Source organism: Gorilla gorilla, chromosome 13 (assembly GCF_029281585.2).
Source record: "Gorilla gorilla gorilla isolate KB3781 chromosome 13, NHGRI_mGorGor1-v2.1_pri, whole genome shotgun sequence".
Classification (NCBI taxonomy): domain Eukaryota; kingdom Metazoa; phylum Chordata; class Mammalia; order Primates; family Hominidae; genus Gorilla; species Gorilla gorilla.
In genome coordinates, this window is record NC_073237.2 from 127,849,462 (window position 1) to 127,872,064 (window position 22,603).

The 22,603-nt window shown below is 54.1% G+C and overlaps 1 protein-coding gene and 2 non-coding genes across 29 annotated transcripts in view; all 3 read left to right on the forward strand.

Annotated features, from left to right (window-relative positions):
* The window catches only part of PRRC2B (proline rich coiled-coil 2B), a 126,056-nt gene that overhangs the window by 97,768 nt on the left and 5,685 nt on the right, over positions 1-22,603 (forward strand). For 11 of the 27 annotated variants that reach the window (XM_019033550.4, XM_019033551.4, XM_031007725.3 and 8 more), the window contains 17 exons: positions 1,558-1,774; positions 2,497-4,578; positions 5,784-5,989; positions 6,512-6,657; positions 7,304-7,445; positions 9,773-9,855; positions 10,433-10,624; positions 10,775-10,972; positions 11,425-11,511; positions 12,756-12,860; positions 13,018-13,210; positions 14,172-14,269; positions 15,254-15,381; positions 15,943-16,183; positions 19,510-19,668; positions 20,254-20,345; positions 22,487-22,568. In XM_019033550.4, coding sequence (XP_018889095.3) covers positions 1,558-1,774; positions 2,497-4,578; positions 5,784-5,989; positions 6,512-6,657; positions 7,304-7,445; positions 9,773-9,855; positions 10,433-10,624; positions 10,775-10,972; positions 11,425-11,511; positions 12,756-12,860; positions 13,018-13,210; positions 14,172-14,269; positions 15,254-15,381; positions 15,943-16,183; positions 19,510-19,668; positions 20,254-20,345; positions 22,487-22,568 — 4,451 coding nt within the window. Of the gene's footprint in view, positions 1-1,557; positions 1,775-2,496; positions 4,579-5,783; positions 5,990-6,511; positions 6,658-7,303; positions 7,446-9,772; positions 9,856-10,432; positions 10,625-10,774; positions 10,973-11,424; positions 11,512-12,755; positions 12,861-13,017; positions 13,211-14,171; positions 14,270-14,567; positions 14,629-15,253; positions 15,382-15,942; positions 16,184-19,509; positions 19,669-20,253; positions 20,346-22,486; positions 22,569-22,603 lie in introns of those variants that run through there. The other 16 variants (XM_055351372.2, XM_055351371.2, XM_063696813.1 and 13 more) reach the window with 9 other exon arrangements.
* Positions 13,752-13,837, forward strand: LOC115933504 (small nucleolar RNA SNORD62). The gene has a single exon (XR_004069331.1). It is a non-coding gene; the product is annotated as a small nucleolar RNA SNORD62 (small nucleolar RNA).
* LOC115933505 (small nucleolar RNA SNORD62) lies at positions 18,574-18,659 on the forward strand. The gene has a single exon (XR_004069332.1). It is a non-coding gene; the product is annotated as a small nucleolar RNA SNORD62 (small nucleolar RNA).

Here is a 22,603-nt window from a genome sequence, read left to right on the forward strand (position 1 = left end):
ATGATTATGGATTTGTCAAATCTTCTTGGGGAGCCTGTCAGTTTTTGCTTTGTCTATCTGGAGGCATACAGGTTTAGAATTTCTGTATCTTGTTCCTTTTATCCTTATGTAGTACCTTTGTTGTCATTAATAGTGCTTTCTATCTTTATTGCCTACTTTGATAGCAATATAATAATTATAGTTTTCTGTTGATAAGTATTTGAAGTCTTTTGTTCCAATTTTTACTGTTAGCCTCTTTGAGCCCTTATGTTTTGGGAGTGTATCTTTGTATCTACAAGATGTGTATAGCTTTACCACTCTGAAAGTCTATGACTTTTAATTGCAAAAGTTGGTCCTTTTAGATTTATTGGGATGATGATGATTATTATTATTATTTGAGACAGAGTCTTGCTCTGTCATGCAGGTTGGAGTGCAGTGGTGCAATTTCAACTCACTGCAACCTCTGCCTCCCGGGTTCAAGCGATTCTTCTGCCTCAGCCTCCCAAGTAGCTGGGATTACAGGCACCCACCACCACGCCCAGCTAATTTTTTTTTTTTTTGAGACAGAGTCTTGCTCTGCCACCCAGGCTGGAGTGCAGTGGTGTGATCTTGGCCCACTGCAACCTCCACCTCCCGGGTTCAAGTGATTCTCCTGCCTCAGCCTCCTGAGTAGCTGAGATTACAGGCACCTGCCACCATGCCTGGCTGATTTTTTTGTATTTTTAGTAGAGACGGGGTTTCACTATGTTGGTCAGGCTGGTCTCGACCTCCTGACCTCAAGTGGTCTACCTGCCTTGGCCTCCCAAAGTGCTGGGGTTACAGGCATGAGCCACCATGCCCAGCCTTATTGGGATTATTATATTTAGATATTCCAACTATGATATTTCATGCATTCCATTCTTATTCTTCTCTTTCTGTGCCTTTTCTTCTAATTCCTGCCTTTTCTTGGTCCTATTGTTTTTCTTTTGCTTCTACATTTCATTTCTATATGTTAGTGGTTACATGAAAATTCTAACATGCACCTTCAACTTAGCAAAGCATTTGGGGAGGTAGAAATCTGAAGTCTTTGTCCCTTAAACCTCCATGAAAGTAAGCATGTGAGGCTGAATTCCTGGGAGGGGGACAATTGTTTCCCTGCCCTGGTCCAGGCCAGACAGACCCGCCAGTCTGTTCCTGGTAGTAAAGCGCATGTGTCTATCTAATGTGCCTTTTGAGGATGTGGCCCTTTTGTGTCTTTGTTTTAAACAGTGTCTCAGTTGTATCTCCCTGCCCTGTATAGAAAGGCTTCATCCCCTGTCCTGAGTGTTAAGGACCAAGCCTATATCTGACAAATGTGCTTTTCTTGCCCCCTTCCTTGGACTTCACAGGTCTTTGAACCAGGCAGGGTGCACGTGTGTGTGCCTTCAGAGGTCCTCAGGTCAGGAAAGACTAAGAGCCCTATGATGTGTAGGTGGGTGGGGTGCTGTATCCACATGAAAGTCAGGGTAACTGTTAACTTCTTTGGGCCTTTGGTTGACCCTGAGATTGGAGCAGGGCTTTCTAAATGAGATGATGTAGATCAGTCTTTGCCTTCTTCAGGACTGATGAAGCCCATGATGCCCCAAGAGTCCCTCAGTGGGACAGGCTGTCGTTCTGAGGATCAGAACTGTGTGCCCCCACTCCAAGAAAGAAAAGTGACCCCCATCGACTCACCCCCTGTGTGGAGCCCAGAGGGCTACATGGCACTGCAGAGCAAGGGCTACCCGCTCCCGCACCCGAAGTCGAGTGACACCTTGGCTATGGACATGCGTGTCAGGTGAGATGAAGCCTGGTCCTGCTGCCTTGCCACTGAAGGAAGACTCCAGGTCCTAATTGAGAGGGCCCTGGGATGAGCTACCATCCCAGGAGACACTGCCCACGGGAGATGTGCTCCTTGAAGGGACTCCTGGTTCCTCTGGGGAAGGAGAGTGTGAGGAGGATTGCTTGAATGCTTTGTCCGAGAGGCTCTTTTCAGATGGTGAGACGCAAGGTGAAGGAGAAGTCCCGGGGTCCTCAAATCCTGGGCACAGGGCAGGCGGGTGGGGGCTTCACAAGGCAGGTGGGGTCCAGAGCATGGGTCTTGGCTCATTTCTGTGGAAGTAAACAGAGTTAGCCCTGCCACCCCCATAGCCCCAGACTCTTCACGGCCTCCCAGGCTCCAGCTTGCTCTTGCTCTTTGACCCGGAGGATTGCCTGGCTCCTCTGTCTCCAGGGGGCACGCCACCCCCAGCCTGCGGCCACGACACTCTTCACTCTCATGGACTCCAGGGGCCACCGACCAATTCATGGCCTGGCATTTCTGAGACGTGTTTAAAGATAGAGCAAATGTTGATGCTTATGTTTTTTGTTGTTGTTTTTTTTTGTTTTGTTTTTCTAGCTTTCTTTTTAAAAAGTGTTTTTGTTTTTGTTTTTTCTTTTTAAAACTAAGCTCTGTGTTCAGCATGGAAACCAGGAACCAGGCTCCAATCGCATTGACTGATTTTTCTGGTTCCTTTTCAGGAATGAAAGCTCTTTCTCTGCCTCACTCGGAAGGGCAGGGGGCGTAAGTGCCCAGCGCGATCTCTTTGAGGAGAGAGGGGAGGAGTACTTGAGTGCTTTTGACAAGAAGGCCCAAGCAGACTTTGACAGCTGTATCTCTTCTCAAAGAATAGGCCAGGAGCTTTTGTTTCCACCCCAAGAAAATGTTCAGGATGCAGGTGCTCCTGGGGGTCACACCCAAAACCTCAGGTGTTCCCCATTGGAGCCTGACTTTGTCCCAGATGAGAAAAAGCCAGAGTGTGGCAGTTGGGATGTTAGCCACCAGCCAGAGACCGCTGACACAGCCCATGGTGTTGAGCGGGAGACACCCCGGGAGGGGACGGCCTTTAACATCTCCTCCTGGGACAAGAACGGGAGCCCCAACAAACAGCCGTCCTCGGAGCCTGAATGGACTCCCGAGCCCCGGAGCTCCAGCAGCCAGCACCCGGAGCAGACGGGCAGGACCCGGAGGTCAGGACCCATCAAGAAACCAGTCCTGAAAGCCCTCAAGGTGGAAGACAAGGAGAAGGAGCTCGAGAAGATTAAGCAGGAGCTAGGGGAGGAGAGTACCCGGCTGGCCAAGGAGAAGGAGCAGAGCCCCACGGCAGAAAAGGACGAGGACGAAGGGAACGATGCCTCTCTGGCCAACAACTCCACCACCACTTTGGAGGACAAAGGCCCTGGCCATGCCACTTTTGGCCGCGAGGCCACCAAATTTGAAGAGGAGGAGAAACCTGACAAGGCCTGGGAAACCAGACCCCCACGAGAGTCCAGCGATGTTCCCCCCACGAAGAGAAACAACTGGATCTTTATTGATGAGGAGCAAGCCTTTGGGGTCAGAGGGCAGGCCCGGGGCCGGGGCCGTGGTTTCAGAGAGTTCACTTTTCGTGGTCGGCCTGCTGGCGGAAATGGGAGCGGCCTCTGTGGTGGGGGGGTCCTGGGGGCCCGCAGCATCTACTGCAGCAGTCAGCGCAGCGGCCGTGGCCGGGGCCTGCGAGAGTTTGCGCGGCCAGAGGACTGCCCCAGAGCCAAGCCCCGACGGAGAGTTGCCAGTGAGACCCATAGCGAGGGCTCAGAGTATGAAGAACTTCCCAAGCGCCGCCGGCAGAGGGGCTCCGAGAACGGGAATGAAGGCTCGCTCCTGGAGAGGGAGGAGAGCACCTTGAAGAAGGGCGACTGCAGAGATTCTTGGCGGTCCAACAAGGTGTGCTCCGAGGACCATAGCGGTCTAGATGCCAAGAGCCGAGGCCCTCGGGCCTTTGGGCGAGCCCTCCCTCCCCGGCTGAGCAATTGCGGGTATGGACGGAGAACCTTCGTCTCCAAAGAGTCACCCCACTGGCAGAGCAAAAGTCCAGGCAGCTCTTGGCAGGAATATGGCCCTTCCGACACATGCGGATCCCGGCGACCTACAGACAGAGACTATGTCCCAGATTCCTACAGACACCCTGACGCATTTGGTGGCCGGGGCTTTGAGGACAGCCGCTCGGAGGACAAGAGATCCTTCTTCCAAGATGAACACGTGGCAGATTCTGAAAATGCAGAGAACCGGCCCTTCAGGAGAAGGCGCCCCCCACGCCAAGATAAGCCCCCTCGCTTCCGGCGCCTCCGGCAAGAGCGGGAGTCCCTGGGCCTGTGGGGACCCGAGGAGGAGCCCCACCTGCTGGCAGGTCAGTGGCCAGGCAGGCCCAAACTGTGTTCTGGGGACAAGAGTGGCACTGTGGGCCGCAGGTCCCCTGAGCTCTCCTACCAGAACTCCTCCGATCACGCCAATGAGGAGTGGGAGACGGCCTCCGAAAGCAGCGACTTCAGCGAGCGGCGGGAGCGGCGGGAAGGCCCTGGGTCCGAGCCCGACTCCCAGGTGGATGGTGGCCTGTCGGGGGCTAGTTTGGGTGAGAAGAAGGAGCTGGCCAAGAGGAGCTTCTCCAGTCAGAGACCCCTGGTTGACAGACAGAGCCGAAAGCTGGAGCCGGGAGGGTTTGGGGAGAAGCCCGTTAGGCCAGGTGGTGGTGACACCTCCCCTCGCTATGAGAGCCAACAGAATGGGACGCCTTTGAAAGTGAAAAGGTAAAACCAGACACCATCTGGGCCCTTTTTGTTGTGTTCTGTTCTCAGCAGCACTGAGTTCACGCATGCATGCCGATGCCGCCGTGTGTTGGGGCTGGGGGCCTGCCCCCAGGCCGTCTGTGCGCGTCTCCATTGCCTGCCCCCACATTGCCTGTCTGCTTCTCGTGGTGGTGTTATTGTGGCTAGAGCTCCCACCCCCACCCCCACCCCAGTGGTGCTCTTGAGGCCACTGTCCAGCACCTGACCTGAGAGTCCAGGCATGTGTCCCTGGAGCCCCGCCGAGGGGCCGCTGCAGCAAGGAACGTTGCCTGTGCACAGTGCCAGGTGCCGGTCAGTCCACCAGAGTCCTCTGCTCCGGAGTTGCTGCCAGGCAGCGTCCTAGGGGGCATCGCTGGCCTCGTGGCTGCATGGAAGTGGCTCTTCCTAGGTGGTTCTGCTTCTCCACTGTGAGGAGACGTGGCCCCACGGTGGGGTTGCCACCTTAGCATGGCAGGAGCCCAGCAAACGCAGAGGGGAGCAGGCTGCACATGGTCTGGCGAGCACCTCTTCCACAGCCAGAGGCATTCGGGTGATGACCTCTGCTCAGGGACCAGGAGAGGGTCCCCTGCACAGTCTGGGTTGACTGACTGCCCTTGGCTTGTGCCTCGGACAGGGAGGTGCAGGGGCTGCTGAGGCCTTCCCTGTCCTCAGCATACTGAGGAAGATGGCTTCACACCTCCACTCTCCTGAGAATTCAAGGCAGAGAAACTCCCAGAGAAGGAGCCACAGGGAACACCGACTCTTTCAGGTGGCATCTAATCCAGCTTTCCAGGCGCCAGAGGCCGACCCTTGGCTTCACCTCAGTTTTCTGCCCCAAGGGCCCTCCGGCAGGGCAATCCTGGAGAGGAGCAGAAATGCTGGCGTCTCCATTCTGAGCATATTCCCCTTGTCTCTCTCCCCCCTACACTCTGAACATAGCATGTGGGAGAGCCCTGGGGAGCCACTTTCCCCAGGAGCAGGCAGAGCCGGTGGGGGCAGCCTTACACATATGTTTGCACACGGACATGGATGCACTGTGGCCAGCCTGCCGCTCCTCCCCACCCGAGGAGTCAGCTAGAGGAAGTGGGCCTAGATCAGGGTGCCGGGCTTGTGTGCAGGCTGTGTGCACGTGCAGTGTTTTCCCTCCTTCCCCAGCTCTGGTTAACAAGATCCTCTTTCCCTTACAGATCCCCAGACGAGGCCTTGCCTGGAGGTCTTAGTGGCTGCAGCAGTGGGAGTGGCCACTCCCCCTATGCCCTGGAGCGGGCAGCCCATGCCAGTGCTGACCTTCCCGAAGCCTCCAGTAAAAAGTCAGAGAAGGAGGCCAAGTTGGCTGCTCCGAGGGCAGGTGAACAGGGAGAGGCCATGAAACAGTTTGACCTGAACTATGGAAGTAAGTCATCCTCATATCTTCAGGGGAAAGAACTCAGGCAGAACCAAGGGCCATGCAGTCCTCGGGCCTCCCGAGTTTGCCCTTGCACTGAGTACCTTAGCTTTCGGAACAGCTCGGCCACGCCCTGGGCTGGGTTCTGGGGCTGTAGAGGTGAGCAGAGTAGGTAGGATTCCCACCAAGTGTTGCTCACAGCCCGTTGAATCCCCATGACACCCTGCAGCTTCCGGGCTTTAAAGAGAGGAAGCCTGGGGCCCAGAGACATTCGGTGGTGTGTCCGAGGTCACACAGCTGTAGGAGCAGAGCTGGGGTTTAAGCTCTTTGCTTGTTCTCTCAATTGTGCCCTTGGGCCTCTTTGGTTTGGGATAACAATGTGTTAGATCAGAGGCGGCCTGAGAAAAGTGCGGAAGTCCTGTCCAGGTTTCTGTCGAGCCTGACGCTAGATCTCAGGCGCCTGTTGAATTGGGTTGTTCTTGCCTCCTGGTGAGTGGAAAGACTGTTCCTTCTCGTGAAATCTTGGTTCAGGTGCCATCATTGAAAATTGCGGGTCCAGCCCCGGGGAGGAGAGTGAGGTGGGTTCTATGGTGGGCGAAGGCTTCATCGAAGTCCTGACCAAGAAGCAGCGCCGCCTGCTGGAGGAAGAGAGAAGAAAGAAGGAGCAGGCCGTGCAGGTGAGGGGCGGAGGGTGAGGGGCGGAGGGTGGGGGGGCATGGGGCTAGAGGGCAGGCTGGCAGATGCCCAGGAAACCCAGAGCCAGAGGGTAAGGGAGTTCTCGGTCAAGCTCAAGGTGGCAGAGAGGAAGAAAGGAGTATTTAGCAAGCACACATTGTCTCCCCGTTCCTGCTATTACCAAGGCCCTTCTATCAATGTAGGAATAGGTGGTGGCATCACTGTTATGCAGTGGAAGAAACTGAGTCTTGAAGAGGGTGACTTCTCTAGGGTGATAACACTGGAAACTTGTCCAAGCCAAGATGCAGACCTCCGTCACCTCCCAGCTTCTCCTTCCTCCCCACTCCTCATTCCTGAGTGGAATGAGATTTGTCTCCCTCAAGTCAAGTGGATCGTGAACCCTATACTAAAATGGAGTCAGGGCTGGACCTGCACACAGATCACAGTCCGTTGGCCTTTCAGGTCTTTCTTGGGGGGTGCTTTGCTTGGCATCGCAGTTCTGCTTGAGGTTTTGGGAGACGAGCGTTCCACACATCTCTGGAGCATTTTCAGGTGGTGTGATTTTTGGTACCTGGGATACTTATCCTGGGGAGAATTTGTCAGTCTTGGTGCCTTTGGCTAGACTACAGCATCCTTTCTTCCCCTCAGGTGCCTGTCAAAGGTCGAGGCCTTTCCTCCCGTATTCCTCCTCGATTTGCAAAAAAGCAGAACAACTTATGTCTGGAGCAAGGTGACGTGACCGTGCCTGGCAGCAGCCTGGGCACTGAGATCTGGGAGAGCAGCAGCCAGGGTGAGAGTTGGGGGTGTGACCCCAGCTGTGGCACCCAAGGTCACATCACACACTGGGTTTGCTTCTGGGGAGGATCCTGCTTTTGAGCTACGAATATAGATGGAATACAGATGGAGTACCTGTTTGCTGTGTTCCGCTGCTGAGCTAGTGCTGAATGCCGTCTGAGTGATTTGCTGCAGCAACCCCCAAACGGATACACAATTTTCCTTGCCTAAAATTTGGTAGAAGAGCAGAGCATTCATTAGTCCAGTGATCTGGAAAAGGATGGCCCCTTGGGCTGAGATCACACAGTAGTGGGAATGGCCTTCTTTGTTGGTCGTCGTTTTCTCCCACTAACTTATGGAAGAGAAGCAAATGACAGATAGACCAGCCACAAGAGTTCAGGAGCTCTCTTCTGTGCTGTGCACCCTTTTCTTAACATGGGGAAGGCTCTGGAAACCCCTCCCTGAATGCTCTTCTGGAAAGGCAAACTGAGACCAGAAGACGGTATACGTTACTTCTTAGAAAATTTGTTGCCCTGAAAACTTTTTTTTTTTTAATTCTATATCAAATGTAATTTTTCTGGGAATTTTTCCTTATAAAATAGAAAACTATTTTCATAGAATAGGTCCTTCTTGAGGCTTACGTGAGGCAGGGCCCTGCGCTGTTAGCCCAGAGCATACATAGATGAATAAAAACAAGGACATTCGATATTTCACAGCTCAGGCCCATGAGGGGAGCTTGGAGAGGTCACCTAGTGCCAGCTCATTTTTCGGCAAAGCAGCTGAAGCTTCTAGAGGGAAGGGACTTGACTCAGGGACTCCAGGGTCATAGGACAAGCACCCGAGACACTGAGTTCTGGGCCTTGATTCTTTCACTGTTTCCACATAGCTTGTCCTCATGTGCTCGGTGAAAACTTTGGTTCTTGCAAACTACAAAATAACATTCAACATGCCCAGCTTTGATGGAAAGGAAGCACAATCATTTGATAAAACATCAATAACACTACATTTGGTAGTGGCTGAGTGACAGGTGTCATAGTATTGATGTCCAAAAATGCCCAGGTGCCAGATTGGTTGAGCTGCCAGGTGTGAATCAGATGTGACTCTCAGGTGTGAGTCATCATCCCCTTTGTCAGATCTTTTACTCCAGAATTCTGCAGGGGCTCATTGGTTTCTCAGACCAGGGGTTGTGTCCAAGGGATGGCTTCAGAGAGCCCTTGGATATTAAAATAGCATGTGAAAGGATTTTTTTTTTTTTAAAGATGGGGTCTCACTATGTTGCCCAGGCTGGACTTGAACGCCTGGGTTCAAGCAATCCTTCTGCCTCAGCCTCCTGAGTAGCTGGGATTGCAGATATGTGCCCCCACCCCCTGCTAGCATGTCAACTTTTGCATGCATATCTATTTTTCTGGGCTCCGGATCCATGGCCACTCAAAAAGTGGTCTGTGAGCTTAAAAATTTTTAGTAATACCCACTGGGATCTTTCAAAGACTCTGTAGAAGCCACCAACTTTGGCCAGGAGTGGTGGCTCACACCTATAATCCCAGCAGTTTGGGAGGCCAAGGCGTGAAGATCACTTGAGATCAGGAGTTCAAGACCAGCAACAGAGTGAGACCCTGTCTCTATTGTTTAAAAAAAAAAAGAAGGCCAGGCGTGGTGGCTCACGTCTGTAATCCCACCACTTTGGGAGGCTGAGGTAGGCAGATCACCAGGTCAGGAGATCGAGACCATCCTGGCTAACATGGTGAAGCGCCGTCGCTATTAAAAATACAACAACAACAAAAAATTAGCCGGGCGTGGTGGCGGGCACCTGTAGTCCCAGCTATTCGGGAGGCTGAGGCAGGAGAATGGCGTGAACCCGGGAGGCAGAGCTTGGCAGTGAGTGGAGATCGCGCCACTGCACTCCAGCCTGGGCGACAGAGCGAGACTCCATCTCAAAAAAAAAAAAAAAAAGAAAGATATATTTTTTAATGTAAAAAAAGAGAAGCTACCAACTTTTAGAAATAGTATAAGTGAAAAGAAGCATGAGCATAGCGGAAATAACGACAGAGAATCCAGATCGGCAGGAGTGAGGGCCCTGCCCTGCTCACTCTCTTCTGTAATCCATGAGATGCTGAGAAACACGTTGGGTGAGGATGTGGAAAGTTGGGTAAGGCTGTTAGACCAGCTCTTCCACATCAGAGCCGTTCACTGGGTGTCACGGGTAGGGGGCTGGGGTGGCAGGTGCAGGGGAGGCAGGGGAGTTGGATTTCTGCAAGCTGTGCCTGTGCTTGTTCTTCAAGAGCTCATAAACTCTCTAGACGGGTTGCTCTTTGATGCCCTGACTCTGTCTCCCTCCCCTGGCAGCTCTCCCTGTGCAGGCCCCAGCCAACGACTCCTGGAGGAAAGCTGTCACTGCCTTCAGCAGCACTGAGACTGGCTCTGCGGAGGTGAGTGTGGCCGCTGCCCACATGGTGCCCCTGGGATGAGTGTGTGAGTGTGTGCTCACCATCCACACGGCCAGCTTGCTGTGGATCTGTGCATTGCAGCCCACCCAAGCCCCTGCCACAGCAGCTGAGCTTGGAATTAGGTTGTTTCCATGGGGCCAAGTTCATCAGTGGTTTTCCATCTTGATTTCTGGCCTGTGCATGGAGCGTGCATGAGCAGGAGAAAGAGAAAAGGGGTAACAAGGGAGGACCCAACGCTGGGTGGGAAGAGGGATTCAGGGCCTCCTCTGAACTGGTGTCAGCGGCCACGTAGTCTGGTTTGTGTCACAAGTGAGATGGGTTCGGCAGCCTCGGTCTGGGGCCCACAGAAGATCCTGTGGTCACGAGCTCTATCGGGGTTGGTGTGTTTGGCCACACGTAAGTTGTCAGGCATCCTCAGCAGGGCAGGATCAAGATCAGGACCAGACTTGGCAAGGGACAGGCAGCTGGGGTAGAAAAGTCTCTGTGCCACATGCAGTTTTACTCTCTGGATAATCGAGTTGGGAGTTTGAGGCTATAACCCATTTTGTGCTCTGCACAGCAGGGTTTTAAGAGCAGCCAGGGAGATAGTGGCGTTGACTTGAGTGCCGAGTCTCGGGAGTCGTCTGCGACCTCCTCGCAGCGCAGCTCCCCATATGGGACTCTGAAGCCAGAGGAGATGAGCGGGCCCGGCCTGGCGGAACCCAAGGCCGACAGCCACAAGGAGCAGGCTCCAAAGCCGTCTGAGCAGAAGGTAACCTGGACGTTCCAGTCACAGTGGCCAGGGCCTGGGCGGAAGGGGCCATCGTCTCGTCATCTTCCTCAATTCCTGGGACAGTAGAAGCTAGAGAGTGTGGTCATTCCAGTCTGTGTGTCTCCACCTCTCTGCTTTTTTTTTATCAAGGATTCAGAACAAGGCTCTGGACAGAGCAAGGAGCACAGACCAGGACCCATCGGCAACGAGCGTTCTCTGAAAAACAGAAAGGGCTCGGAGGGGGCCGAGCGGCTGCAAGGGGCTGTCGTCCCGCCTGTTAACGGGGTGGAGATTCACGTGGACTCTGTGCTGCCTGTGCCACCCATTGAATTTGGAGTCAGTCCAAAAGTGAGGCTTTGATTTGTTTTCTTGCTTGCTTTTTTTACTTTTTATTTTGGTACTTGGAGAGGTTGGGGGCTCAGACGGGATTGTCTCCTAGAAAGAATAGAAGGATGGGAGCCAAGCAGTCTTCCAGTGGCTAGAGTGTTTGTGTGGAGTCCTGCACATGGCCAGTGCTCTGTTGAGTTGCTTTAAAGATTGCTTCACTGACACCAGACAGGCCAGTGATCTTCCCTGTTTCTGTCAGGCCACCCAAGGGACAGGGAGAAAGAAGTGAGGCTGGTGTCCTGTCTCCTGTGCCGTGGGGAAAATCTGGCCATCTCGCTCATATGTGGCTCCAGTGAATGCTGCTCAGTGGAGTTTTTGAGTCGCGGAAACTGCATCACGTTAACGTACGCCTCTGGGGAATGTAGGGCCAGGAGGATCTCAGTGGGCTGTGTCGCCTTTTTTTATTTTTTCAGGACTCCGATTTCAGCTTGCCACCTGGTTCTGCCTCTGGTCCTGCTGGGAGTCCAGTTGTTAAACTTCAGGATGCCTTGGCCAGTAATGTAAGTCCACACTTCCACTTCTGGCTCCACTCACTGCTTGGGGCTGGCAGGCCCTGGGTGAAGGAGACAGCACATGTATTTCAGGCTGACCTGGGCTGGCACGTGACTCAGTTGCTAGCAGCGCCACGTCCTTAAAAGGTGCTTAAATGTTCCTGCCCAGGTTTTGTGACCTTCCAGTGGGGATCACACAGTTCCTAAGGTCTGGTTTATTTGGCTCTCTTTGGTTCCATTGTCTCCTCTGTACCAGGTGAGAGCCCAGACTCAGGCTGCCTTTTCTGTGGCCAGGGGTAAGGGGCACAGATTGAGTAGGAGAGCCCTCCTCAGGAGGCCCCATCTCACCATCCAAGGGTCCCTGCCGCCTGCAATCTAACTGTTGTGATCCAGAAGACCTGCTGGCGCTCTATCATGGGCTCAGGAGCTGGCAGTTGCATCTGTTGTGGCCACTCGGGGCTGCGGCCGAGGCTGTCGCAGTGACATCTGGTTCACTGCTCTGTCCTCACTGCCTGCAGGGGTGGGTGCTAGTGCATATGCTGAATGAACGAGTATCATTTGGGCAGTGTTTCCCAGAGGATTCCAAGGAATGTGAGTGCTGTACAATATTCATAGGTGTTGAATGAAAACAATGTTGTGGAAGTGCTGGTCTCTATGAGGTTCTTTACTCTGAGAGTCTGCGGTCTCTGTCACGTGCAGATGGACACCGGGGATCTGCAGGAAGCGGGGGGCACTGTTGCATTTCCAGCCTCTGTTACCAGAGCCCTCTTTTTCACAGTTTGCTGAGGGGCACAGCCTTCCCTGTCTGGCCCAGGGCATCTCCAGGCCAGGTGGCAGGTGCCTTCTGAACCAGATGTTTGCGTGCGGGCTGCCAGTCCATATTTATACTGCCGGGACATGGCTCTCCCTGTCTGGAGGGCACTATGGAGTGTGGATATGGGGGTGGCTCTCTGCAGACTTGTGTGGAGGAAACTGATGGAGGCAGCCATCTCCAGGAGATCAGTCGTGGTCCTGGCTGCCATCAGTTTCATCTGGGTGGTCTTGGGTACATGTGGCCAATACTGAAGATGCATTTGGACAATTCATAGACGCGGAGCTGTAGGTGCTTTTGGGAAAAGCCATGGATGGGTTTGGGCAAGTCATAGATACATTTGGACGAGCCTTGAGTGTGTTCAGGAGAGCCATGGATGGGTTTGGGCAAAGCCATCTCTGCACCTGTTTGTGTTCCATGGTTTCCTTTTCCTCCTCTCCAGGCAGGGTTAACACAGAGTATCCCCATCCTGCGGCGGGACCATCACATCCAGAGGGCCATCGGTCTCTCCCCAATGTCCTTCCCCACTGCCGACCTTACTCTGAAGGTAACACCAGCCCTGAGCTGGGTGAGGGCCCACCCAGTACCTTAGCTTACAAAGAGGCAGAAGGAAGGAGTCCCCGAACCCCTAAAGCTTAGATTGGCTCTGTCCACTGCCAGCGTGATAGTAATTTTCATCCCTCCCCCTCCCCTTGCTTCTGAAGATGGAGTCTGCGCGCAAGGCTTGGGAAAACTCCCCCAGTTTGCCGGAGCAGAGCTCTCCAGGCGGCGCGGGCTCAGGCATCCAGCCTCCATCCTCTGTGGGTGCCTCCAGCGGGGTCAACTACAGCTCCTTCGGTGGAGTGTCCATGCCACCCATGCCTGTGGCCTCTGTAGCACCTTCTGCTTCTATGCCAGGTATCTCATCCCCTGAGCAAGGCCTTGGGGTCCTTCTCCATTTATTATCAAGAAAAATAGATTAACAGCCCCGAATGTCACCTCCTGGCCTTGTCTTAAGTAGCATGTAGAAGTAGCAACTTGTTTTTAGGCCCAGTGGTCGTAGCTCCCATGTGCTGCAGGTAATGTGCATGTCCTGCTTCCCCACGCTGGGAAACAGAACTAGGGGGTAACAGCGAGGCACTCCTGCCTACTGGTGACGGGAGCGAGCAAAGGCTTGACTTTGAGTCAGACCTGGGTCATGTGCTGGAGCTGTGCCGCCTCGGCTGGTGAGCAGCTCTTGCCGAGCCACAGTGTCCTCTCCTCTCTTACATGAAACGGGGTTGATGACATTGCTCCGTGGGGTGGCCACATCCGTGAAGCCAGGTCTTACCTGGAAAGGGCTTTGTATCAACAGAGCCCTCAGTCACTGGCAGCTGTTTTTGTCCTGATTGCTGCCATCCTTATCGTGTGTCAATGTCCCCAAGGGAAAGCGTGGGGGTTTTGAGGGCCCAGCTGCCAGTCTCAGTGATGTAATTCCAATAGATCCTTCTGACCCTCCACTGTGGACTCAATAGCAGGGAGATGAAGAGGACAGTGACTGAGAGACCAAGGCAGCCCTGGTTAAAGTAGAATGCCCCTTTGAGTGTCTGGGGTAGTTGGTGAGCGGGAGGTGGGAAGGGTAGGCCGGAGCCCACCTGCCTCCTCCCTCCTCCTAGGTCTGATGCTGCACCCTCCCTACATTCCCTGAGGTGCGTGCCAGTCGTGTTGTGAGCAGGCGTGTGCTTCAGGCACACAGGAAACCTAGCAGCCTCTGTACACACGCCCTCGTCCCCACTGAGTCCCCTGGGTAGAGCAGACCTGTAGACTGTTTCCCTCAGGGACATTGAGAAGTAGTGAGGCTTGATCCTCTTCTACGTCCCTTTTGCCACTCTGTTTCCAGGCAGCCACCTTCCGCCCCTGTACCTGGATGGCCATGTGTTTGCAAGTCAGCCCCGGCTGGTTCCTCAAACGATACCTCAGCAGCAGAGTTACCAACAGGTGACAGCAGCAAGCCAGGTGGCCTGGCTGGGGGTGGTGGGGAGGAGCCAGTGCAGGGCGGAATTGGCTTGCTCATCTATTTCTCATTGTCTGTCCGGTTTTCCATCCCCCTCACATGTGGTGACCAGCACCTGGCCCGCCATGGCAGCCAGGAGGCATTTGTTAAGCGAATAAACGAGACAGGGAAGAGGAGTGGAGTTGGCTGCTCCAGACTCTGCTTAGTTTTCCTTTCTCAAAGTTCTCCCTCCTGTGTCCTAGCCGGGGAATTAGCTAAAATGGAATTTTCTTTGGTGATCAGGTATCCTTCTGATGAAGAGAAGAAAGGCCTAAACTCCCAGGCATGGATGCATTAGAAAGAGGTAGTCTTAGAAATGAGCAGGCGTTGGTTATTTATGCAGGACTGGCATACTTTCTGTGCTGCCAAGGGGTGATTTTTGGAAGTCTCCCCTCTAATGCTGGTGCTGGGCCTTTGGGATGGTCTAGCCGCCCCTCAGACCCATGTGCCTGCACAGCCACGACAGTGGACTTCCAGGCAGAATCTGCGCCAAGTGCAGGCTTGCTGATGGAGGATGTGGCCCCTGCTGACCTCTTTTTAAAAACATGTTCTTAACTGCTGTATTGTTTGGTTACCAAGATTTTGGTTCTTGCATAACTGGGTCAGACTGCATGTATCTTTCTTTTTGTGCATTGTTAAATTCAGCGTTATGTTTTTGGAACTCACCTCTGTTGACGTATGTGCTAGGATCCATTTTTGTTGCTGTGTAGAATTCCAGGGTAGGGATATGCTGTGGTTTGGGGTTGCTACCAGTTTTTCATTATAGGCTTTATCCCAATAGCAAGGGAAGCCCAGGAATGACATGCTGGCATTCGAATTTTGGGCAGTGTTCCAGCAGCCATGTGGAGAGGGGCAGGGGAGGTGGGAGAGGAAGAACCACCTGGATGGGCCTTGCGGTTACCTCCCCCACCCCGTTTTCCCGTTCACAGGCCGCCGCTGCCCAGCAGATCCCGATCTCCCTTCACACATCTCTGCAGGCACAAGCTCAGCTTGGACTGAGGGGTGGGCTTCCTGTGTCCCAGTCCCAGGAGATCTTCAGCTCCTTGCAGCCCTTCAGGTGAGCTCATGTACCAGCTTGCGGAGCTGGCAGCTCACAGCCAGGGCCTTGGCCCTGTCTGCAGCCTTCGTCCTGCAGCTGTTTGGTGCTTCTCTGCTTTGGGGCCAGTGGGGCGGGGAGGGGTGGGAGTTTGCTCTGAATCACTCTTCAGTCCGTTGTTCACTGTGCTCTAGGAGAGGCCTGGGGCGAGCTGATATGTGGTGGGCCTTGTTTTGCTTTTCCATGTCATCTTGCCTCCTTTCCTTGCTCCTTCCTCCTCCTCTCCCCTTGACTCCCTGTCTCCTCCACACCGCGGGCTTCTCCGTCAGCGTGGCTGCCAGTCATTGTGGCTGATGTCCTGTGCCTCGTACAGCCTGGATGTCTTCACTTGTTTAATCCAGCAGCATCAGCGCCATCTAGGAGCTTGTTCTCAGGCCCCATCCTGGACCCTCTGAGTCGCGCTCTGGGGGTGGGGCCGGGGATCTGTGGTTTAGCAAGCTCTCCGGGGATCTCTGAAGGGTGGGACCAGATCCGCAGCTGGACTCATCCACCTGATCCCGACCATCTCTCTGGCTTTTGCAGATCTCAGGTGTACATGCACCCCAGCCTGTCACCGCCCAGCACCATGATCCTCTCTGGGGGCACAGCCTTGAAGCCTCCATACTCGGCGTTCCCAGGCATGCAGCCCTTGGAGATGGTGAAGCCGCAGTCTGGCTCACCCTACCAGCCCATGAGCGGGAACCAAGCCCTGGTCTACGAGGGCCAGCTCAGCCAGGCTGCTGGCCTGGGTGCCTCCCAGATGTTGGACTCCCAGCTCCCACAGGTCAGGAATTCAGTCACTCTACCCAAAGCCCTAGGCTTCTTTCCTTCACGACCTTGCCTTTTCTTTTCACCCGCCTCTCAGTGTGTGCTGGCCTATCGTGCTCTTGGTTGTTAGCCACCGTGCCCGTTCCTCAGCGTGCAGGAAATCAGCCTCTTCTGAATAGCCCCATCACCTTTTTTTTTTTTGGACGGAGTCTCGCTCTGTTGCCTAGGCTGGAGTGCAGTGGCATGATCTAGGCTCACTACAACCTCTGTCTCCCACATTCAAGCGATGCTCCTGCCTCAGCCTCCTGAGTAGCTGGGACTACAAGTGTGTGCCACTGTGCCTGGCTAATTTTTGTATTAGTAGAGATGGGGTTTCACCATGTTGGCCAGGCTGGTCTCGAACTCCTGACCTCAAAGTGATCTGCCCGCCTTGGCCTCCCAAAGGGCTGGGATGACAGGCGTGAGCCACCACCCCTGGCCCCTCATCCATCTCTTTATTCTTGAGACCTGGCTGTCCCCTAAGCACTGCCTGCTCCTGCAGCCCCCAGACGGGGGGCTCCTTCCTTTCTCCCTGCCCTTGTGCAGTAGGGTGTGGAATGGGTTAAGAGTCCTCTTTGCGTAGTTGTAGTTGTTGATGCTTCTAGACTCCTCTTCTTCCTTCCTCCCTGAAACGCCAGCTTTGAAGCCCACACCATAGACTGTGCCTGACAAGCCCTCCACTCTGCTATGGTGCCATCACCACATCCAGCGTCTGCTGTGAAATCTTCCTCTCCGTCAACCTGTGGGCAGTATTTGGCACCTTTGAAGGTCACCCTCCTTGTCTGGTCTGGCTTGCAGTCTGTCTCCACTCTCCTGTTCCAGTTCCTAGTGGTTTTGATGTCTGCAGAGATGACCCCGGGTCTCTGTGCCATGGACCCTGTCCATGCAGTTTGTGCCCTCCTCGCCACTGGTGCCCTTGTTCACATGGGCCCCTGCTCTGTGCACTCCTGTCTAGGCTTGGCTGCTTCCAGTAGCTGTGGCTCTTGCATAATCTCAACTCAGTGTCCCTCTCAGTTGTCACCTCTGGCTTTTTCAATTCACTCCCTCTAGTGACCCAACTCCAAAATTCTTTTTTTTTTTTGAGATGGAGTTTCGCTCTGTTGCCCAGGCTGGAGTGCAGTGGCGCAATCTCGGCTCACTGCAACCTCTCTGTCTCCTGGGTTCAAGCGATTATCGTGCCTTAGCCTCCCGAGTAGCTGGGATTACAGGCGCCCACCACCCACCGGCTAATTTTTGTATTTTTAGTAGAGATGGGATTTCACCATGTCAGCCAGGCTGATCTCGAACTGCTGACCTCAGTGAGCCACCCACCTTGGCCTCCCAAAGTGCTAGGATTACAGGTGTGAGCCACCACACCCAGTCTCTGCCACCCATGTTTTTGTCATCCTCCCCCTTGGCCTGGCTTCTTCCTCCCGATCAGCAGATCTGCAGAGCCGCATGGCCTTTGCATTTCATCCAAGCTGTGGCTCCGAGTCAACCCCCACCCTCCTAGCAGCTTTTCAGACTTGCATCTTGCCCCTCGCTGCCTCCCACCCATGACCTCCCCTTCTGTGTCACCCAGGAAACAGGAGCAGTGACAGTCTCCAAGCCCCTGTGGCCACATCCCTGCCTAGGTGCTGCCTGTGCCCCTGGGGGGCCCCGCCCCAGCATGTCTCCCTCTCTTTCGTGCATCAGATGTCCCTTCCCGTCAGTACACAGACGAGCTGCAGTGCTGACCCCGTAATCCCGCCCCCCACACCCCTCGAACCACTTTCTTCACCCAGTTTCCAGGCTGTCACTCCTGGCTTTCCTGCTGCCTCAGGCCTCCTCCTCAGTCTCCTTTGCTATCCCCTCTCCTTCCCAGTCTGTAATGGTCAGCATGCCCCTGGGCCCTGCTTTGGGTGTGTTTCAAGAGTCATGGCTCTAAATTCCTTCATCTTCTCCTCACTCCCAAATGGACATCTTTAGCTCAGATCTGTCCCTGGAATTGAATCTCAAATCCAATGGACTTTCCAGCATCTCTGCTATGGTGTCTTATGGCATCTCAAGATTCATCATATTCAAAACTCGATTTTCCTCCCGATCCTTCTGCTTGTCCAGTCCACATCCTCCTTGGCTCCCTGCTCCCCCTCACCTCGCCCCCTTACCCTTCAGCAGGCCTGTCAGCTCTGGCTTTAAAAGGATTCAGAATCCAGCTGTGTCTCATCCCCTCCACCCCCCTGCATGCTGTCCAGCTCCTGTAGGGACTCCTACCTGGCCTCCCTGCAAGTCAGATCATACCCCAAGTCAGCACTCTATAAACGGCAGCATGTTCCCATCATTTTCATCTTGCACCATTTTGGTGCTCCAAGGAGGAGCATGGTGTTTTGCGGCTCTGGCCACCACAAGTCTCAGTGATGTAATTCCAATAGATCCTTCTGACCCTCCACTGTGGACTCAATAGCAGGGAGATGAAGAGGACAGTGACTGAGAGACCAAAAGTGGCCCAGCCCCCCTACGCCATCCTGTTCCCCTGTCCTTAGAGTCTCCGGGCCCACATCCCCACCTCGCATATCTTGTTCTAGTTAGTTAGGCCCTGCAGCTACCCTGTTCTCCTGTCAGCATGCTTCAAAGGACCCCCACAGTCCGGAATCCAGCCCAGTCTTGTTTTTACCACCACTTGATGCAAAACAGTAAGAGTCTTGAATGTGTGTGCTGTACAAAGGAATGCAGAGATATACTTCCGGTGCAGCTTTCATCTTTTGGGACTTGGCTTGGCCATTACTTCTGACTTTCCTCACTCGTCCTCTCCTTGCCCACCCCGCCCCGTGTGCACCCATAAATCTGGTGTGCACCCACAGATCCTATGCCGCTCTGCATCCCGAGTGTCCTGCAGCTGTGTCCAGTGTGTGACACACTGTCCTGGCAGTGTGCAGGCCCATGTTGGACAGGGCCCTGCCGCTTCCTCGGCACCTTGTATGCTTTCAGTAAGCACTTGCTGGACAAAGGCAGAAAGGGCTGAAGATAGACGCAGCCCTTAGCAGAGATGTGGATGAGACACACTTAACGCTCTTAGTTCCCGTGCCTGCAGCCAGCTTAGTCTTGCCCATTTTCTCACCACCTACTCTATTCCAGCAAGAAGACGTGCCTCTGCCATCGAAGGTGTGAAATCCTGGGCGATCTCTCCTGTGCTACAGTAGAAATCAGAGCATGTCCTGCTTTATGCAGGCTTTGCTTTAGTTCTTCTGAAGTGTATGAATCTGAAGTGCATGTGCGGTCGCTCTTTGGTGCGTTTGGGGTTTCTCCGTAGCATCGTTCCCCCTCCTGACTGTCATTGTCACCCAGCAGCTGACCATGCCACTGCCTCGGTACGGCTCCGGGCAGCAGCCACTGATCCTGCCCCAGTCTATTCAGCTGCCACCTGGGCAGAGCCTCTCCGTTGGGGCCCCCCGAAGGATTCCTCCGCCCGGGTCCCAGCCGCCAGTCCTGAACACCAGCAGAGAGGTAAGGGGACCCCATCTGCCTCTGACCCTAGGGAGGGGGCCTTGTGTCACCAACTTTTTCTAGCAAGCTAAGTACGCCTGTGTGGTACAGAGAGCCAGTGGCTTGGGACTGCCAGGGCAGAAAGGAAGGTGACCATGTGTGGGGCCATCACAGAGGCAGGTCCTGGGGACTCTGAACATGTCGAGGGCTGAGGGCCAGGAATCAGCATTCCTCCCCAGCTCCCCAGGAGGCCCTGCTATGGATGGCCATGTTTCATTGGCTCTCCCACCTCACTTTAAAAAGAACAAAGTATTGTGATGGTTCTTGCTTCTAAGAAGAAGCCCACTTGAGTCTGGCTTAGAGGGAAGGGGCTTGCAGATTTCTCTAGAACAGGGGTCCCCAGTCCCCGGGCTGCAGAGCTATACTGGTCTGTGGGAAAATTGTCTTCCATGAAACTGGGCCCTGGTGCCAAAAACCACTGCTCTATAAGATGCCTCCCTGGGAATTCCCATGGCCCTCACCACCTCTGCCCTGGGTTCAGTAAGTGTGTGGTCCAGCTGTCTCCAGTGCCTCAAATGACAGCTTGTTGCTGCTTGGTCTCTCTAGCCCTCTCAGATGGAGATGAAAGGCTTCCACTTTGCCGACAGTAAACAGAATGTCCCTTCAGGAGGCCCCGTGCCATCGCCACAGACCTACAGGTAAAGCCACTCCCTGGGGACTGCGTGCTGTGTAGCTGAGCAGTTGCCAGAGCTGCGGCCCAGTGGCTCAGAAGAATCTGGGCCCAGGGAGAGCCGCCAGAGACCTGGTCCCTCTGTGGGCCATGTGTCACTGTGGTGTTTCGGCACTGGGATGCACTTGTGTTCCAGTTAAATTTGGGGGAGTGAGGAGTCAGGAGAGTGGTTTTGGTTTTAATCATTATAATAAGATGCTCTGGATTGGGGAGCTTTCCTGAAAGGTAGGAAAAGGAACGGCTGACATTTAGTAGGCATCAGGACTGACGTGACTTCCCATTAGATCCTAAAAACAGGACCCACTGGCCACAGGGCTGCATCCTGGCAAGGGAAGGAGCGTGGCCTTTCCCAGCGTCTCTTTCCTCGGACTTGCCCTATGACCCCTGCCAGGGGACTTTTTATTGCTGGGCTTATGGGGCCATTCCTTCCATGCTACAAACCAGCACCCTCTTTTTGCTTCCTTTGTGTCTGTCTCCACCTCCAGCAACTGTCTCAGGTCCCCTTAGCTGGATACTCAGGTGGCTCTGTCGGATGTTGGCGAGAGCCTCTGGTCCACTGCCTTTTCTGCCCGTGCTGGTGTGTGAAGGCAGCACGCTCTGGCCCTGGGCTCCGAGGGCTTGTACAGTCCACCCTTGTTACATGTGGGAGATTCCTGAGACCCCTCTGTGTTTACAAATGAGTGAAACAGACCTGCCTGACCCATGGTGCCCTGTGAGGTTAACACCATCGCTGCAGACGCCATGAGGTATCCCCACGACTACACAGGTACTTGTGGGCCTGAGGAGCGCTCTGCAAGCTGGGCCCCCATGGTCTGCAAGTTGCTCCAGCTGCACCCCCTCTGCCTCACTGCCCTCCCTCTGCCCCACCGCCCTTTGCCTGTCCTCCATCACAGCATTCCACTCTTGTACCTTCATTTCCAGAGAAAGGGGTTTTTGTAGATTTTCCTCCCATTCCATCTTTTCTGTTCTTATTTTCACTCTCCTGGCTTCATTTATTTCTGTTTTTAGTATGTTTCGTTTTCCTACCATGTCTGTCACATAGACCAAAACATCAGGACTGTGTGAAAAAGATAGCTGGACAGCACCGACCATGGAGCGGAACTGGAAGGAGGAAGGCGGCTGCAGGTCTCAGCAGACGCTGTCCCGCTGCTGCCACAGGCAGATTCCAGCAGCCTCTGGCTACAGAGCCTTCCTCAAAAAGCAAAACCCAGAGACAGAGCCTCACGGGACAAGAGTCGCCTGTGTCTATGTAGTTGTAGGAATGAATGGCAGCAGATTATTCTTTGGAGCATATTTAGAAAGTGGAAGCCTTAAACTAGTAGCTTTGTTTCTATGGTGTTTTAGGGGGGTTGGGGAAATTGCTATAATTGTATAAAGCAGTGTTTGCCAAAGTGTTCTGGAAATAGAGCTGCTGAGATGTGCGCTGCAAAAACAAGGGTTCCCTGGTCAGGTCCTTGGGGGAGTGCTGTCCCCAGGGTGGCCTGCTGGGGAGGGTACTCACCACACAGGCTGAGCGGGCCTAGGTTGAGAGTCCTGTTGAACTCTGCACACGGCACTTAGGCTTTTTGACCGCAGACTTTTTTTCCCACGTAGCACCTAATTAACATCCCTGGGAACTAACTAGTGGTCAGTGGAACACATTTAGAAGCGTGTTGTACATTTTGGTTCCCCCATCCCCTTTTCTGAAGAGTGAAGACTAGAACAATACTCAGCACAGTTCTGGCTCAGTGTCAGGCTTCTAGGCCTTTTGTCTGGGGCACTGCATCGTGTTGGTCCAGACCCTGAGACGGCCAGTGTCGCTTTCTGCACAGCAGGACAGCCATGCCCATCTGTACAGGGCCTCAGCCTCCCTCTCTTCCGGTGCGTCTCCTTGAGCTCTGTCCTGGAGGTGCCAGGGTGGTCAGTGACAGCCACCCCCTCACCCTTCTGCGTTCTGGGCTGTCTTAGGTCTGTGGTTGTTTTCCATCCAAGAGATCCACAGACCGTCCCGAGTGAGCGCCTCTGGCCGCAGGCCCTTCCTTCCTTGTGCCTCCTCCATGTGCTAGGCTTTGACTCCATTTCTGTGGTGACACGTTGTGTATTCTCAACCCCTGCCTTTGGTTTTTTCAGGCCTAGCTCTGCTAGCCCCAGTGGGAAGCCCTCTGGATCAGCAGTTAACATGGGCTCTGTGCAGGGACACTACGTGCAACAGGTAGAAGATGGCTTTCCAGACCCTTCAGCCCTGGA